The 14,835-nt window shown below is 70.9% G+C and overlaps 2 protein-coding genes across 3 annotated transcripts; one reads left to right on the top strand and one right to left on the bottom strand.

The window, feature by feature from the left end:
• Positions 1 to 950: 950 nt before the first annotated feature.
• ANGPTL6 (angiopoietin like 6) lies at positions 951 to 9,457 on the top strand. Of its 2 annotated transcripts, XM_065575538.1 has the most exons (7): positions 951 to 1,527; positions 2,334 to 2,417; positions 4,912 to 5,525; positions 5,658 to 5,793; positions 6,846 to 7,039; positions 7,520 to 7,796; positions 8,078 to 9,457. In XM_065575538.1, the coding sequence occupies exons 3-7, from the start codon at positions 4,923 to 4,925 to the stop codon at positions 8,281 to 8,283; spliced, it is 1,416 nt and encodes a 471-aa protein (XP_065431610.1). In that variant the 5' UTR covers positions 951 to 1,527; positions 2,334 to 2,417; positions 4,912 to 4,922; the 3' UTR covers positions 8,284 to 9,457. The 2 variants fall into 2 exon arrangements, with proteins under 2 accessions (XP_065431610.1, XP_065431609.1); XM_065575537.1 differs by lacking the exon at positions 951 to 1,527 and having other exon boundaries at positions 2,153 to 2,417.
• On the bottom strand, positions 9,125 to 14,444 carry SHFL (shiftless antiviral inhibitor of ribosomal frameshifting). Its single transcript, XM_065575539.1, has 9 exons — positions 14,284 to 14,444; positions 12,679 to 12,820; positions 12,054 to 12,103; positions 11,729 to 11,773; positions 11,461 to 11,499; positions 10,723 to 10,878; positions 10,537 to 10,640; positions 10,253 to 10,401; positions 9,125 to 10,012 (listed from the first exon to the last, which is right to left on the bottom strand). Exons 1-9 carry the CDS (start codon positions 14,308 to 14,310, stop codon positions 9,807 to 9,809), a joined length of 918 nt encoding a protein of 305 aa, XP_065431611.1. The 5' UTR covers positions 14,311 to 14,444; the 3' UTR covers positions 9,125 to 9,806.
• Positions 14,445 to 14,835: the final 391 nt, after the last annotated feature.

The following is a 14,835-nucleotide window of genomic DNA, read 5'->3' as shown; positions in this document are numbered from 1 at the left end:
GCCTGTCATGCTTTCTGGGGTACCCAGGGTGGGGAGGCCCCTCACGGCCCCCTGCTGTCAGCGTCTCCACAGGGACGGGTAAAATCTTGTCCCCTCTCCTCTCGCTTCCTGGCTTTGGTCCCAGGAGCCCCCATCTTCAGAGACCACCTGGGGATTCCTGTATTTGCCAATTCCCCCCACCTCCCCGCCGCAGGCCGGACAATAATGCTGCCTGCCCGGGGCTGCCACGCTCCCCACGCGGACCCAGTCAGCCCTGAGGCTCACCTCCCCGCAGGCCACAAACGTCCCCAGGGCTGGAATCTGCTGTTTGCCACCGCTCTTAACCGAGTCCCCACACAAACCTCTCACGATGATGGGGCTCCCGGCTCTCGGGAGAGACCTCACATGCCGCCCTCAGGCCCAGGGGCTCCCCGTAAAACCCGCTGCACCCCCTGTGCCTGTTGCCAGATGGCACCTAGACATCCCGGGGTCACAGAGCCACCCTCCCCCCCGTTTTGTTCAGAGACTCCCTGCAACCCACCCCCCACTGGCATGCCAGGGGCTCTGTGTGCCCCCCATGCCCCTGCCCCCATGCCAGGGCCCTGGCAGTGCTGGGGACCTGGGCACCGGAGCAACCCCAGAGACTCCAGGGGAAGCCAGGCCGGGAGATAGCAACAAGCCACGTCCCGGGGCATTGGGCATTATCCCGCTTCCAGAGGCTTCTCTTGCAGACGGCTGCCCACGGGCGGCACCGAGCTGCAGATCCCAGTCGCTGCCACCTGCCATGCAGCCTGGTTCCTCTGCCAGCATCTCCTCTCCCCTTCCCCCACAGGTGAGCTCGGGGGCAAAGGGGCATGTGGCACTGGGGGGCACCGGACAAGCCTTGGGGGTTCTCTGCGCTGCCCTGCTGGGCTGGCCCTGCGGCGATGGGCGTGGCATCTGCAGAGGGGTGTGTCTGCCTGGAATGCCAGCCCCAAATCTCACCGCTTGGGGTGCATGCGCATTGCACGTTTAACGGAGGCAGCGTTGGCAGGGCTGGCGCAGCGGAGCCCAGCACCGGGTACCAGGTGCCCTTGGGGGGCCCTGATCTCGGTCGGATACCGTAATATAAAGAATACACAGGCTGTGCCTTGCGCTGCCAGGGCCCTGGGGGGTCCCTGCCCACTGGGCTGCAGCAGGCCCCATGCAGGGCTGTGACCAGGAGCCGGAATCTGCTCCCCCAGGTGCTACCCGCAGCCGGCTTGGCTGGGCGATGCTCGGAGCTGGGAGGGGAGGCGGAGGAGGCGGGGAGCAGTAGCTGGAGCTGCCACTGGCTGCCTGCCTGTCCGGGAGCGGCATTCCTAGGCAGGCCGCTGCAGTGCTCAGCGGGGCCTGCAGCTGTCACTGGCATCGGCACCCGGGCAGGGACCGGCGGCTCGTCCGCCCCAGCCACTGGCTGGGCAGAGGTGCCAGGGCGTTGGCATCCCACTGACCTGCCCTGGGACGGCAGCTGGGCGCTCTGGAGCCAGGGGATTGGACCCTTCTCCTGGGGGACAGATGGGGGTCAAGGTGGGTCCCAGGGGGCTGGAGGGCCTGGGAGGGGAACGCGCTGGGTCGGCAGGGGGGTTGCTTTGGAGTCTTTGGGGAGTTGTTCCCAGCTCCTAGCTGTCAGGAGGGGCTTGGGGAGCGACAGCCCGGGGGGGCACGGCAGGGAGGGGGGCGGGTGGGGCGAGCGGGCACGGAGCAGAGGACTCAGCAGGATGTAAATATTTACAGCTGGGCTCAGAGCGCTGCCCCCAGACCTGATTGTGGGGCCGGGGGTCAGGAAAGGCATCCCCATGCCCCGGCTTCTGCTCAGTGTCACGGGCCTTCTGCCGGGAGAGCCCTGCCCATACGGCCGGCCTGGGCGTGGGCTTGGGGAGGGCAGAGGGGCCGGGAGCCAGGACTCCTGGGTTCTAGCCCAGCTCTGGGAGGGGAGTGGGGAGCTGGGAGCCAGGACTCCTGGGTTCTAGCCCAGCTCTGGGAGGGGAGTGGGGGGCTGGGAGCCAGGACTCCTGGGTTCTAGACCAGCTCTGGGAGGGGAGTGGGGAGCTGGGAGCCAGGACTCCTGGGTTCTAGCCCAGCTCTGGGAGGGGAGTGGGGGGCTGGGAGCCAGGACTCCTGGGTTCTAGCCCAGCTCTGGGAGGGGAGTGGGGGGCTGGGAGCCAGGACTCCTGGGTTCTAGCCCAGCTCTGGGAGGGGAGTGGGGGGCTGGGAGCCAGGACTCCTGGGTTCTGTCCCCGGGTTGGAGACAGGAGTTTAGGTGGGTGCTAACTGGGCTCTTCCACGTCTAATGCGTCTGCTCCTAATTGGTCCCTTGCCCGCCATGCGGGTAGGCGATGGCCACCTCCTGCCCACCCCAGCACTGATCGCACCGAAGCGCCCCCTGCGGCCGAGGGAGACGCGCCGGGAAGGAACTGGTAAGTGGAGCCAGCCAAGCGGTGACCCCAGGGGCCAGGCCTGCCCCTCTGAGAGGGGACCCGCAAACCCAGGGGGGCAGCGGCACATGGCCGCCTCCCCGCCCCCAGGGACATGCAGCAAGCAGGGGGCTTGTGGGGAGGCCATGGGGCTGGGCCCCAGGAGCTCTGCCACCTGTGTGCCTGGGGGCAGGTTCCTGCATCTCTCTCTGGGGCTGACACTCAGATGGGCAGCGCCTCGGGGCTCCACACAGCGCCCGCCACGGAGCACCCCGCTCTCCTCTGGGGGTTCCCGAGCCTCTGGGCAGGGGGTGGCGCTCCCCCCTCCCCGGTGACAGGCACTGTGGTGCCCCCGCTCTGCTGTCTGGCCGTGCCCAGGGCAGGCATTACCCTGCTGGAGGTGCGGAGACTCGTAGCCGGGTCCCTCCTGTGGACGCCAGCTTGGTGCTGTCCAGCTGCCTGTGGGGCAAGAGGGCAGCCTGGCCAATGCCGACCCATGGGGGGGCCTCAGTACGCCCCCCCACTGCCCGAGAGCTGCCAGGCTCTCAGCAGGGACCCTGGGGGGCTCTGGGACGGGCGGGTGCTGGCCAGCGTACCTGGTATGGCTGCCAGCCAACGCTGCGTGAGGGGTGGGTGCTGCAGGACTGTCCCCCCGTCAGGTCTGTTTGGCACAACAGGGGCCCGATCTCAGTCAGGTCTGGGCAGTGCCTGGCACTTGGGGTGACTCTGGTCCCCTCCTACCGGCTTCACCCCCCCAGCCTGTGAGCCGTGCGTGCCGCTGGGGCATTTCCTCCCTCTGCCACGCTGCTGGACTCTGCTCCCCGCTGGCCTGGCTGCTGGAGGCAGCCTGCCTCGCTCAGACCAGCACCAGGGAATGGGGTGCCCTGCTGGGGAGCCCTGAGCCGCCCTGCTCTGGTGAGGGGCCAGCTAAGGGGGCTCTGGTGGGGTTGGGCGGGGGGTGGGAGCTGGTGCTTTGCGTTGCCGAGGGCCCGATTCCGAGCCCCTGGCGTGTGGACCGGCCCCAGGCACTGCCCGCGGCTCTGGGGGGCTGGCACGCGCGGTCGGTGCTATAAACAGCCCTGGGAAAAGCCGTCGCTGGCAGCTGGAATTGTCGCCTGATGTGCTGGGGGTTTGGCGCCAGGGCCGTTCCCCTCCTTCCCGGCACTGGCTCTGCGTGTGTGGGCAAGGGGGGGGGGGCGAACGGCCCAGCTCCTGCTGCGTCTGCATGCCAGGGAGCGGGTGGAGAAGGGTTTCTGTGCTGGGGGAAGGGGGGGTGGGCATCAGGACTCCTGGATTCTCTCCCTGACTCTGCTAGAGGAGTGGGGGCTAGTGATTAGAGCCAGGGGCTGGGAGCCAGGACTCCTGGGTTCTCTCCCTGGCTCTGGGAGGGGAGTGGGGGCTAGTGTTTAGAGCCGGGGGCTGGGAGCCAGGACTCTATCCCCACCTTCACCCTGGTATGTGCCTCAGTTTCCCCACTGGCAAAGGGGGCTAGCACTGGTGGTCTGTGCGGGGGAGGGGGGAGAGGGCTGAGTTCTCCATGGTGCTTGGAGCTCTTTGCACGGCCACGCCACTGACAGGCAGAGCCCAGCCCTCGCTGCTCCCAGGCCCTCTTGTCCCCTTGTCTTCTTCCTCCCTTCCACGGGGTGCTGGGTCTGGGTCAGCGTCTCCCCCCAGGAATCCAGGCGTCCTGCACGTTCCCCCAAGGGGGTGGGGCTCCGCTCCCCTGGGAGCAGCGTGGGAACGGGGTCAGGGGTCAGTGTTGTTTAGAGGCAGGGATAAGCCCAGCACCAGGCCTGAGATGGGATGCGGGGGGCGGGGCGGGTGGGGAGCTGCTGCCCTGGGGCCGCCAGGGCTGTGAGCCCAGAGAGCTGGTAACCAGGACCACCCCCTCCCCCAGGGAACTGACGGAGCCTGGGGGGTGGGAGCAGGCTGCCTGGACCCACTGAGCGGGGCCGGGGGTGGCAGCAGTCGTCTCCAACAGAGATTGCTTCACAAGGAAGCGTTGGGGGCAAGAGCAGGGGGCTGGGAGCCAGGACTCCTGGGTTCTCTCCCTGGTTCTGGGGGGGAGTGGGGGGCTGGAAACCAGGACTCCTGGGTTCTCTTCCCAGCTCTGGGAGCTGAGTGGGGGCTGGTGGGTTAGAGCAAGGGGGGCTGGGAACCAGGACTCCTGGGTTCTCTCCCCAGCTCTGGGAGCTGAGTGGGGGCTGGTGGGTTAGAGCAGGGGGGCTGGGAGCCAGGACACCTGGGTTCTATCCCCTCCTGCCCCCATAAAGGGGGTTCAGTGAAGGTAGGAAATGTGCCTGGAACCCTGTTCTATTAATTCTAGACCAGTAGCACCAGAGGCGCTGCCTAGCCACGCAGACAGCCCCTGGGTGGGTGGGGAAACTGAGTCACGCAGCGGGGAAGGGACTTGCCCAAGGTCAGCCAGCAGGGCAGTGGCAGAGGTGGGAACCGCTCCCAGCCCGGTGCCCCCCTCTCAGCTCTTTCCCCCCCCCAGAGCCCGGCGCCATGGCCCCCTGGCCTGTGGCCCTGCTCCTGCTCAGCCTGGTGGGGCTGGTGCATTCGGAGAGTCGTGCGGAGGAGCCGGGGCGGAGCCGGGGGGGGCGGGCGGCCGAACCCCCCCCCGGGGCCAAGTGCACCTACACGTTCATCCTGCCGCAGCAGAAGTTCACGGGGGCCGTGTGCTGGAGCAGCGTGCGAGCCGCCCCCGAGCCGCCGGTGCCCAACGGCAGCGAGACGCGGGCGCTGCAGGAGGTGCTGGGCCGGCAGCAGGCCGAGCTGCAGCGGTTGCGGGGGCTGGTGGAGGTGGACGGCGCCCTGGTGAGCGAGGTGAAGGCCCTGCGCAAGGAGAGCCGCGCCATGAACGCCCGCGTGGGCCAGCTCTACGCCCAGCTGCTGCACGAGATCCTGCAGCGGCGCCAGCCCGGGCTGCTGGCCCAGCTCGAGGGACGCGTGGCCAACGCCTCGGACCAGGCGCTGCGGCTGGCCGCCGGCTACCGCCAGCTGGAGCTGCGCTACCAGGCGCTGGCCGCCCTCGTCAACAACCAGAGTGCCCTCATCGCGCGGCTGGAGCGGTGGTGCCAGGGGGGTGCCGGGCCGCCCCCCCCACAGGTAACGCCAGGGCGGGGGGACAGTGCTGGGGGGGACGGAGCAGGGAGTGGGGGGGGGGTCGAGCGGGGGGTGCCCCACGCGGTGCAGCTGTGGGGCCGCCCGGGCTCAGGGCCCCGTCTCGTCTCCCCACAGCCCCCCCTGGTGCCGGTCGTGCCCCCCCGCCTGTCCGGCATCGCCAACGAGAGCCGGGCGTATTTTGATGCCGCCGCCCAGCTGCAGATGGACCAGACGGAGCCAGCGCCCCCCACGCTGCCCCCCAGGGCCCCGGGTGAGTCAGGCAGCCAGAGCCGGGGGGGGGACGACCTAGATTGCAGCCCCCCTGCCCCCGGGGCTGTTCCCTGCTGAGGCCTCGGTGCTGGCTGCAGAGCGTCTGCAGCCCGAGCCAGGCCGGGGAGGGAGGGGAGGAGAAGGGGGGCCTGGCCCACGGCCTCCCCCTCCACGCCTGGGACGTGCCACCGCCCCCCACTGGCTTTGGCTGAACATCCATGGGGGGGGCGAGTGTGAGGCCAGGTTTCACCACGGGCTTTACAGGCTGACAGGGCCATAAAACAAAGTTCACCCCCCCAACTCACCACCTCGCCCCCCCCTCATGGGGCCTGACCTGCCCCCCTCTCCCCCCCCAACTCACCACCTCGCCCCCCCTCATGGGGCCTGGCCTGCCCCCCCCCGACCCAGGGCCTCTCCTCCCCCTCCCCAACTCACCACCTCGCCCCCCCCCCGCATGGGGCATGGCCTACCCCCCGACCCAGGGCCTCTCCCCCCCACCTCTCCCCCTCCCCAACTCGCCCCCCCCCCACATGGGGCCTGGCCTTCCCCCCCCCCCCCCGACCCAGGGTGTCTCCCTCCTTCCTGGGGCCTCTCCCCACCACCTCTCCCCCTCCCCAATGCACCACTTTGCCCCCCTCAGCCTCCTGCCAGAGGTTCCCCCCCCCCATCCACAGACTCATAGAATATCAGGGTTAGCAGGGACCTCAGGAGGTATCTAGTCCAACCCCCTGCTCAAAGCAGGACCAGTCCCCAACTAAATCATCCCAGCCAGGGCTTTGTCAAGCCGGGCCTTCCTCCAGCCCTACCTAGCCCCCCCCCCCCCACAGATGGGTTAGGAGGTTCCCGACAGGAAGGGGGGAAACCTCCCATTCCACTTGCTTCTCCCCCCATCCCAGCCCCAGGGCTGGTGGTGGCCAGCAGCAAAGGGGGCAGGAAAGGGGAAGCCCAGAGGGGGCCGTGCTCCCCAACACCCCTGCCCTGGGGGGGTATTGGGGCAGGGGCAGCGCTTGGCCTCTGGGGCCCCGTCCCTCTGACGCGGCTCCGCTGGCACAGGGCCCTGGCGTGACTGCCTGGAGGCGCGGCGCAGCGGGCACGAGGCCAGCGGGGTGTATGAGGTGCAGCCGGCGGGCGCGGGCCAGTCCCTGCAGGTCTGGTGCGAGCAGGAGCTCGAGGGTGGGGGCTGGACCGTGATCCAACGGCGCCAGGATGGCTCTGTCAGCTTCTTCACCACCTGGCACGACTACAAGGTATGGGGGAGCTGGCTGGGGGAGTCCCTGGGGGGCACAAAGTATGGGGGGGCTGGTTGGGGAGCACAAGGCATGGGGGGCCGCCCTGGGTCCATCCCCAGGGGTGGGGCGGGGGCTACAAGGCAATGGGGGCAGAGGGGGCACCAGGTCCCGCCTAGGCCAAGGGGGGGCAGTGGGGTGGTTTAGAACCCGGGGGGGGGGTCAGACCCCACGAAGGGGGTGATGCAGCGATGGGCCTGGTGGCGAGGGGGGCGGGTGGTGCCTGGGCTCCGTACGGCCCCCATGGGATCCCACAGCAGGGGGGCCAGGGGCTGAACTGGCCACGGAGCCCGGGGGGTGGAGGAAGGGGTCCCCCTCCACCCCTCTTCCTGGGGCCAGTGACTGTCCCCCTTCCCTAGGACCCCCTGGCCATTACCCTCCCCCCACGCATCTCCCAGGGCCCCCCGGCCTGTCTCTTCCCTCACTCCCACTCCCCCCTAGCACGGCTTCGGGACGCTGGACGGCGAGCACTGGCTGGGCCTGGAGAGCACCCGCCGGGTGACAGGGCAGGGCCCGGGGCCCTACGCGCTGCGGGTGCTGCTGGAGGACTGGGCGGGGCACCAGGCATACGCCCACTACGACCACTTCGCCCTGGAGCCCGAGAGCGACTCCTACCGGCTGCGGCTGGGCCGGTACCGCGGCAGCGCCGGGGACTCGCTGGCCTGGCATGACGGCCGCCCCTTCAGCACGCTGGACCGGGACCATGACGCGTACAGCGGTGAGGGGTCTGCGGGGGGCACAGCACCCAGCATCCTGGGAGGGCACCGGGGGGGGGGCACAGCACCCAGTGAGGGCACCAGGGACCACAACACCTACCTGGGGGCAGGTTCTGCCCCTTTCCCTCTTACCCACAACTGCTCCAAAGGGGGCTGAATGGGGGGCTGCATGTCCTGGGGGGTGGGGCTGGCTGAGTCCCAGGCCTAGGGGGCCATGGGGTTGGCGGTGCACCCCTCCCCCGTGGGAACGTCCCGGCCCCTGACAACGTCTCCCCTCCCGCAGGGAGCTGCGCCCACTACCACAAGGGCGGCTGGTGGTACAACGCCTGCGCCCACTGCAACCTCAACGGGGTGTGGTACAAGGGCGGGCACTACCGCAGCCGCTACCAGGACGGCGTCTACTGGGCCGAGTTCCGCGGCGGCGCCTACTCCCTGCGCAAGGTGGTGATGATGGTCCGGCCCGTGCTGCCCGCCCCCGATGCCGCCTGATACCTGAACCCCCGGAGCCACCTGTCCCCAACGTCGCCTGACGCCTGAACCCCCGGAGCCTCCCGCCCCTGCCTGATACCTGAACCCCCAGAGCCTCCCGCCCCTGCCGCTGCCTGATGCCTGAACCTCCAACGCCACCCGCCCCCCAACACCTGAACCTCCGACGACGCCTGAGCCCCGGAGCCACCCGCCCCCGATGCCGCCTGACCTCCCGCAGCTGCCCCCCCCCGATGCCTGAGCCCCCAGAACTGCCTGACGCCCGAGCCCCCGGAACCACCCCTCCATGATGCACGAGCCCCTAGGCCACCAGCCCACACCTGCGCCACGGGAGCCATCGTGATGCCCGAGCCCCCGGAGCTGGCGGAGGGAGGGATCTGGCCCAGGTTCCTCCCAGACACCGCGGAGGGCAGGGAATCGCCACGGGACAGAGGGCAGCAGAGCAGCCACTGGGCAGGGCTCCCTGTGCCACCCGGTCCCCACGTCCGGCCCCGCCAGCCCCACAGCGCCCGGTTCACCGGCTGTGCCAGGTCCCCGCGTCCGGCCCCGCCAGCCCCACAGCGCCCGGGTCGCCGGCTGTGCCAGGTCCCCGCGCCCGGCCCCGCCAGCCCCACAGCACCCAGGATGCCAGCTCGGCCAGGTTCCCGCACCCGGCCCCCCCAGCCCCCAGGATGCCAGCTCGGCCAGGTCCCCGCACCCGGCCCCCCCAGCCCCACAGCGCCCGGGTCGCCGGCTCGGCCAGGTCCCCGTGCCCGGCCCCGCCAGCCCCACAGCGCCCGGGATGCCAGCTCGGCCAGGTCCCCGCACCCGGCCCCCCCAGCCCCCCAGCGCCCAGGACGCCAGCTGTGCCAAACATTCTTTATTCAGTTTATAAAAAGGCAGCTAAGAAACTGTAACCACGGTGACGGGCGTCTCCCAGAAACCCCCACGCGGGGCGGCAGGGGAGGACGGGCACTTAGGGTTAAAGCTGACTCGTGCCCGGAGCAGACAGACACAGGACAGACAGGCTGGCACAGCCGAGCCTGCTGCGGAAAGGGACGAGGGCAGCGTCTTTGGCAGGGCCACGGGGAGACTTGTCCCCTGCGCCCGCCCTGCTTGGTCCCAGGGGCAGCCGGCCTACCCCCGTCCAGCCGCTCGGCTTTGGTCAATGCTGCAAGCCCAGGGCCAGGGCCAGCAGCAGCTCGTTGAAAATACAGAGCTACAAGGGAGCCGGCAATCAGCCGAAATCCAGGCCCTGACTCCCGGGATCGGGGAGGGGACCCCGGGGCACTCCAGACCCTGGTTCTGTAAGAGTTACACAAAGAGGAAAAGATCCGGTGCCAGGCCCTGCGCCCGCAGGCCCCGGCAGCACCAGGCCGGCGTGCAGCTTCCCCCAGGGCTGGGCAGAGACAGGCCCCCGCCCCGCCCCAGAGAGGGCCCCCACCTGCTCCGAGGAGCGGGGTTGGCCTGGCCGGGCGAGAAAAGCCGAGAGAAGGATAAAGTGCAAACAGAGCCCTGGGGCGGAGGGGCCCAGGGCCAGCAGGGCGCTAGTCCTCGGAGCCCTCGCTCTCTTCCGCCAGGTCTTCCAGGAGGAGCTCGTCCAGGTCGCACTGCGCCAGGCTGCCCTGGCTCAGGCAGGTGGCCACGGTGGAGCCGGTGCTCTGGTGCTCCAGGCTGGCAAACAGCACCTTGGGGAGTCTGTTCTTGGCGCGGCTGCGGGGGTGGACACAGTGGGTGCCGGGCACATGGGGCTCTGCCGGGGGAAGGGAGGAGTGTCACACGGGGCAGCAGCTGGGGCTCGTGAGGCGCTGCTCCCAAGTTACCAAGGGGAAACTGAGGCAGAGACTCGCGTTGGTGGCAAAGCCAGGGATAGAACCCAGGTGTCCGAGCTCCCAGCTCCCCCCTGCTCTGACCTGCTAGACCCCACTGCCCTCCCCAAGCTGGGGATAGAACCCAGGAGTCCTGGCTCCCAGCCCCCCACACAGCCCCTCACCTCGGCGGTTGTAGCAGTCCTCAGCGTAGCAAGAGTGGGGGTTGCGGCTCCGGGCCCCGGCAACCTGGTGCGGTGAGAGGATGCGATCGGGCAGCACGCGGGTGCTGCAGATGAAGCAGGGAGAGGCCATACCCATCTGCGCTGAGCCCCTGGCAGGAAGAGAACGGGGGGGGGGGGGAGGGCTGTGAGTCACGCTCTCCCCCAGAGCCGCTGGCTGGAGCCTGCCAGTGCTCCCCCTCCTGCCCCATGGCAGGGGCAGGCCATGGGGAGACGCCCCCCCTCACCTGAAGCTGCGGTTGCAGGAGGGGCAGTGGAACTCGGCTGTGCCCCACATCTTGTCGTAGGGCACCGGGTCGTAGCGCTTCCCACACAGCCGGCACCGGGACACCTGTGGGGGGCCCCAGAGAGTGAATGTCCTGGGCCACAGCTTGCCCCGCCCCGCCCCCCACCGCCAGCCCCGGCAGACGCACCTGCTTTCTCTCGGGCACACGGCGCCACCAGGCGCTGTCGCAGGCCTGGCAGGCGAACTGGCGCTCGGCCGAGGGGATGAGGTTGCGTCTGGCGTGGTCGAACATGCGCAGGTTCCGCTCCGTCAGGGGCAGCACCTTCAGCTGCTGGGCTATGGCCTGGGGGGCAGAGGCCGGGGGGCAGCATGACGACCAGGGGCTCAGGTCACCTGCGTTCTCCTCCCTCCTCTGCTACTGAGGTGCTGGGCAAACACGTCCCTCCTCAGTGCCTCCTTTCCCTTCCACCCGCCTCTGTTCAGATGGCGACATGCCCAGGGGTGGGCTCGCTCTGGGTCTGGGCAGAGCCTGGCATGACGGGGCCCCAATCTCAGCCGGGGTCTGGGCAGCGCCCGGCCCGACAGGGCCCCGATCTCGGCCGGGGTCTGGGCAGCGCCCGGCCCGACGGGGCCCCGATCTCGGCTGGGGTCTGGGCAGCGCCCGGCCCGACGGGGCCCCGATCTCGGCCGGGGTCTGGGCAGCGCCCGGCCCGACGGGGCCCCGATCTCGGCCGGGGTCTGGGCAGCGCCCGGCCCGACGGGGCCCCGATCTCGGCCGGGGTCTGGGCAGCGCCCGCCCGACGGGGCCCCGATCTCGGCTGGGGTCTCTATTCGCCACAGTAGTAGCAGCGAAAGGAAAGATCTACGAGGAGCAGGGAGGCAAAGTCTTGGTCCCTGTGGGTCCCATGGGCCCGGCCCCCCTCACCTCGATGTCCTTGTCGCTCTCACAGTCGAGGCTGGGTTTCTGCGCGGGGGGAAGAGATAAGAAATAAAGTTAAAATGCAAATAACCAGATGTGTGTGAACAGCCACCCCAGCGCCAAGACAGGGGTGCCTCCCCCTCCCCCTGCAGGGCGTCTCCCCTCCAGCAAGGGACACGGACACATATAGACACGCACACGCATGCTCATGTTTAGACACAGACACGCACACACGTGTGCGCAGAGAGGGATCAGCACAGACACACACACACACCTGTTTCTGTTGCTCCTCTTCTTGTTTCAGTTTCTCCACCACTTTCTAGACGGGAAGTGAGAGGAGCCTGGCATGAGGGGACGGCTCAGGGAGACCCCGGGCTTGACCCACCCCAGCCCAGCGCCCCAGGCCGCACAGACGCCCCCCACTCTCCCCCCGGCCAGCAGCGGGCCCGGTCCAGCCTGGCTGGCCGCCCAGTGAGGCAGGGCCCGAGCTGCGTCTGGTCCTGTCTGCGACTCAGCCCGGGGTCCCCCAAACGCCGACCACAGCCCCCGCTCTCCCCGCGTCCCCCCTCCTATGGGGGTGAGAACGGAGAGTGAGCTACCTTCACCACAGGGTCGTGCTCCAGAGTCCGGCGCTCCTCGGGGTCCACGTCTAGGGCAGGACAGATCACGGTTACCCCCTGCCTGTCCTCGCTGGGCCCAGCTCCTCTGCCCCCCGGCTTCTCCGCCCCCCGCCCAGCCCCCGCCTGTCCTCGCCGGGCCCAGCTCCTCTGCCCCCCAGCTCCTCCGCCCCCCGCCCAGCCCCAGCCTATCCTCGCCGGGCCCAGCTCCTCTGCCCCCCGGCTCCTCCGCCCCCCGCCCACCCCCAGCCTGTCCTCGCTGGGCCCGGCTCCTCTGCCCCCCCGCTCCTCCGCCCCCCCGCCCAGCCCCCGCCTGTCCTCGCTGGGCCCGGCTCCTCTGCCCCCCGGCTCCTCCACCCCCCGCCCACCCCCTGCCTGTCCTCGCTGGGCCCGGCTCCTCTGCCCCCCGGCTTCTCTGCCCCCCGCCCATCCCCTGCCTGTCCTTGCCGGGCCCAGCTCGTCCGCCCCCCGGCTCCTCCGCCCCCCGCCCAGCTCCAGCCTGTCCTTGCCAGGCCCAGCTCGTCTGCCCCCCGGCTCCTCCGCCCCCCGCCCAGCCCCAGCCTATCCTCGCCAGGCCCGGCTCGTCTGCCCCCCGCGCTACACTCACCGCCCAGTTGCTCCCGGCACAGCACGATGACCTTGCAGACCATGGTGTGGTTGTTGTGGTAGCGACGCATGAGCAGCACGGCCTCCTCCACGCTCACCCGCCCGTAGAACTTCTCCCGCAGCCGCCGCACGCTCTTCTCCAGCTACGAGAGACGGGCCCCCCCTTACTGCGGCCAGCCCCGGGCCCTTCCCCGCCTGGGCCTGGCCACCCATCTCCTGGGCCAGGGCTGTTCCCCAGCTCTCACCCCACAGCCTGGCCCCAGTACTGCCAGCCACGCCCCCCCGGCCCCCCCAAATTCCCAGGGCCCTGCTCAGATCCCGGCCATCCAGGTAACACGGCAGAGCCCCACGGCTCAGCCCTGGGGGCGACAGGATGAGACTGGCTGCTCCCCCGTTGTTCCCACCCTCACGCCTGCCCTGCGTGGTTTGTTCTCCCCACCCCCGGGAGGCCTGGCAGTGCCACTCGGTGGCTTGTTTGGGGAGGGTCTCTACCTGGGGGGTGCGCCCCATTGGCTCAGACCCCAGCACTCTGCTCCCCAAGGGGGAACCCATCTGCCGAGTACAAGGTGGGGCGGGGCCCTGAGCTCATTGGCCGGCATCTGCCCCCCACCCGCCTGGCCAGGGGAGGTGATTGACCTCTAGGGCCCTTCCCGTCTGGCTCCCCCTGCCCCCGATCTGGCTGGTGAGCATCACGGGGCCAGAGCAGATGCCAGCACCGAGCCTTTCTGGGGGTGGGGGCTGAAACAGCTTCGTTGTCACCCCCCCGTTCCTCTTTTCCTGCCAGATCCCTCCAGCCGGGCACTGCCTGGCTCATATCTTCGCCCACCACGCCGCGGGCTTCCTGCTGCCCCCCCCAGGCTCGCGCCCCCCCGGCCCCCAGGCCGACCCCAAGGGGCCCGCTGGCTCCCTGAGCTGGGTATCGGCCCTGCCCCGCTCCCTGCACAGGGCCGGCCGCAGGCCACAGGGTGTGGGTGCCCAGAGCCCCGTGACACCCGCCCACATGCCCAGCACCCGTGGGTGGGGATTAGACTCCATTGCTCTGGGCCCTGTGCTGGGGGCCGGCCTCCACCAGCCTGGTGCCATGCCGGGGGGGGCTGCACGCCAGCCGGGGGCCCCTCTAACCCCTGGGGTCCCTGGCGCCCCCACACCCCAGGCAGGATCCTCACCCCGAGGCCTGCAGAAGCCCGGAGGTGTGAGCGGGCGAAGACCCCCGGGGGCCCGGCCGGGGCCGAGCCCCACACGCTCCCCGGGAAGGGGGGAGGCCAAATCCGCAGGTCCCTGCGCCCAGATGCAGCGCTGGCTGCCCGAGGGGCCGCGCTCCCCCCCGGCTCCGGCTCCGGGTCCCCGCAGCGGCTCCAGGCCCGGCAGAGGCTCCGGGGCCCGGGGGCGGCAGTGACACACCGGGGGGGGCAATGGGGGCCCCGGCTCCTCTTGCCCCTTGGAGCGGGGGGGGGCAGCAAACGCTGCGCTCCATGGATCGGCCCCGGGTCCGCAGCGCGCCCCACAGAGCTCCCCCCGCCCCCCCGGGGCGCGCCCCAGACCCCCCCCCGGGGCGCGCCCCCCCCCGGCCTCAACCCCCCCCGTGCCCCTCGCTCGGCGCCGGTACCTCCACCTCCTCCCCCCGCCGCTCCATGGTGCTGCCGGGCGGCTCCGCGGCGCAGCGACCGACCTGGCCGGGGCCTCCTGCGCCCGGACCCGCCCCCGCCCGGAGCCGCTTTCGCTTTCGCCCGACCTGGCCAGGGGTGGGGGCCGCGCCCAGGGGCACCCGGGCTCCCCCCCCCAGCGCAGGGCGCCCCGCCCCCAAAGCCCCCGGGGGGCACCCGGGCTCCCCCCCCGGCGCAGGGCGCCCGGCCCCCAAAACCCCCGGGGGGCACCCGGGCTCCCCCCCCCAGCGCAGGGCGCCCGGCCCCCAAAACCCCCGGGGGGCACCCGGGCTCCCCCCCCGGCGCAGGGCGCCCGGCCCGCAAAGCCCCCGGGGGGCACCCGGGCTCCCGCCCCCAAAGCGCCCAGGGGCACCCGGGCTCCCCCCCCCAGCGCAGGGCGCCCCGCCCCCAAAGCCCCCGGGGGGCACCCGGGCTCCCGCCCCCAAAGCGCCCAGGGGCACCCGGGCTCCCCCCCCCCAGCACAGGGCGCCCGGCCCGCAAAGCCCCCGGGGGGC

This window comes from Chrysemys picta, chromosome 22 (assembly GCF_011386835.1).
Source record: "Chrysemys picta bellii isolate R12L10 chromosome 22, ASM1138683v2, whole genome shotgun sequence".
Classification (NCBI taxonomy): domain Eukaryota; kingdom Metazoa; phylum Chordata; order Testudines; family Emydidae; genus Chrysemys; species Chrysemys picta.
The sequence above is the reverse complement of the archived record's forward strand: the minus strand, read 5'-3'. Positions and strand labels throughout refer to the sequence as shown.

What these genes read in the sequence shown, in the direction of transcription:
- SHFL (XM_065575539.1), bottom strand. Translation starts at nt 14,310, where the DNA reads ATGGAGCGGCGGGGGGAGGAGGTGGAG. An exon ending in GTGCCGGGAGCAACTGGGCG is followed by an intron (nt 12,104 to 12,678) that starts GTGAGTGTAGCG and finishes GTCCTGCCCTAG; the next exon opens with ACGTGGACCCCGAGGAGCGC. An exon ending in AGAGCGACAAGGACATCGAG is followed by an intron (nt 10,879 to 11,460) that starts GTGAGGGGGGCC and finishes TCTGCCCCCCAG; the next exon opens with GCCATAGCCCAGCAGCTGAA.
- ANGPTL6 (XM_065575537.1), top strand. Translation starts at nt 2,291, where the DNA reads ATGCGTCTGCTCCTAATTGGTCCCTTGCCCGCCATGCGGGTAGGCGAT. An exon ending in CCGGGCCGCCCCCCCCACAG is followed by an intron (nt 5,526 to 5,657) that starts GTAACGCCAGGG and finishes GTCTCCCCACAG; the next exon opens with CCCCCCCTGGTGCCGGTCGT. An exon ending in CCACCTGGCACGACTACAAG is followed by an intron (nt 7,040 to 7,519) that starts GTATGGGGGAGC and finishes ACTCCCCCCTAG; the next exon opens with CACGGCTTCGGGACGCTGGA.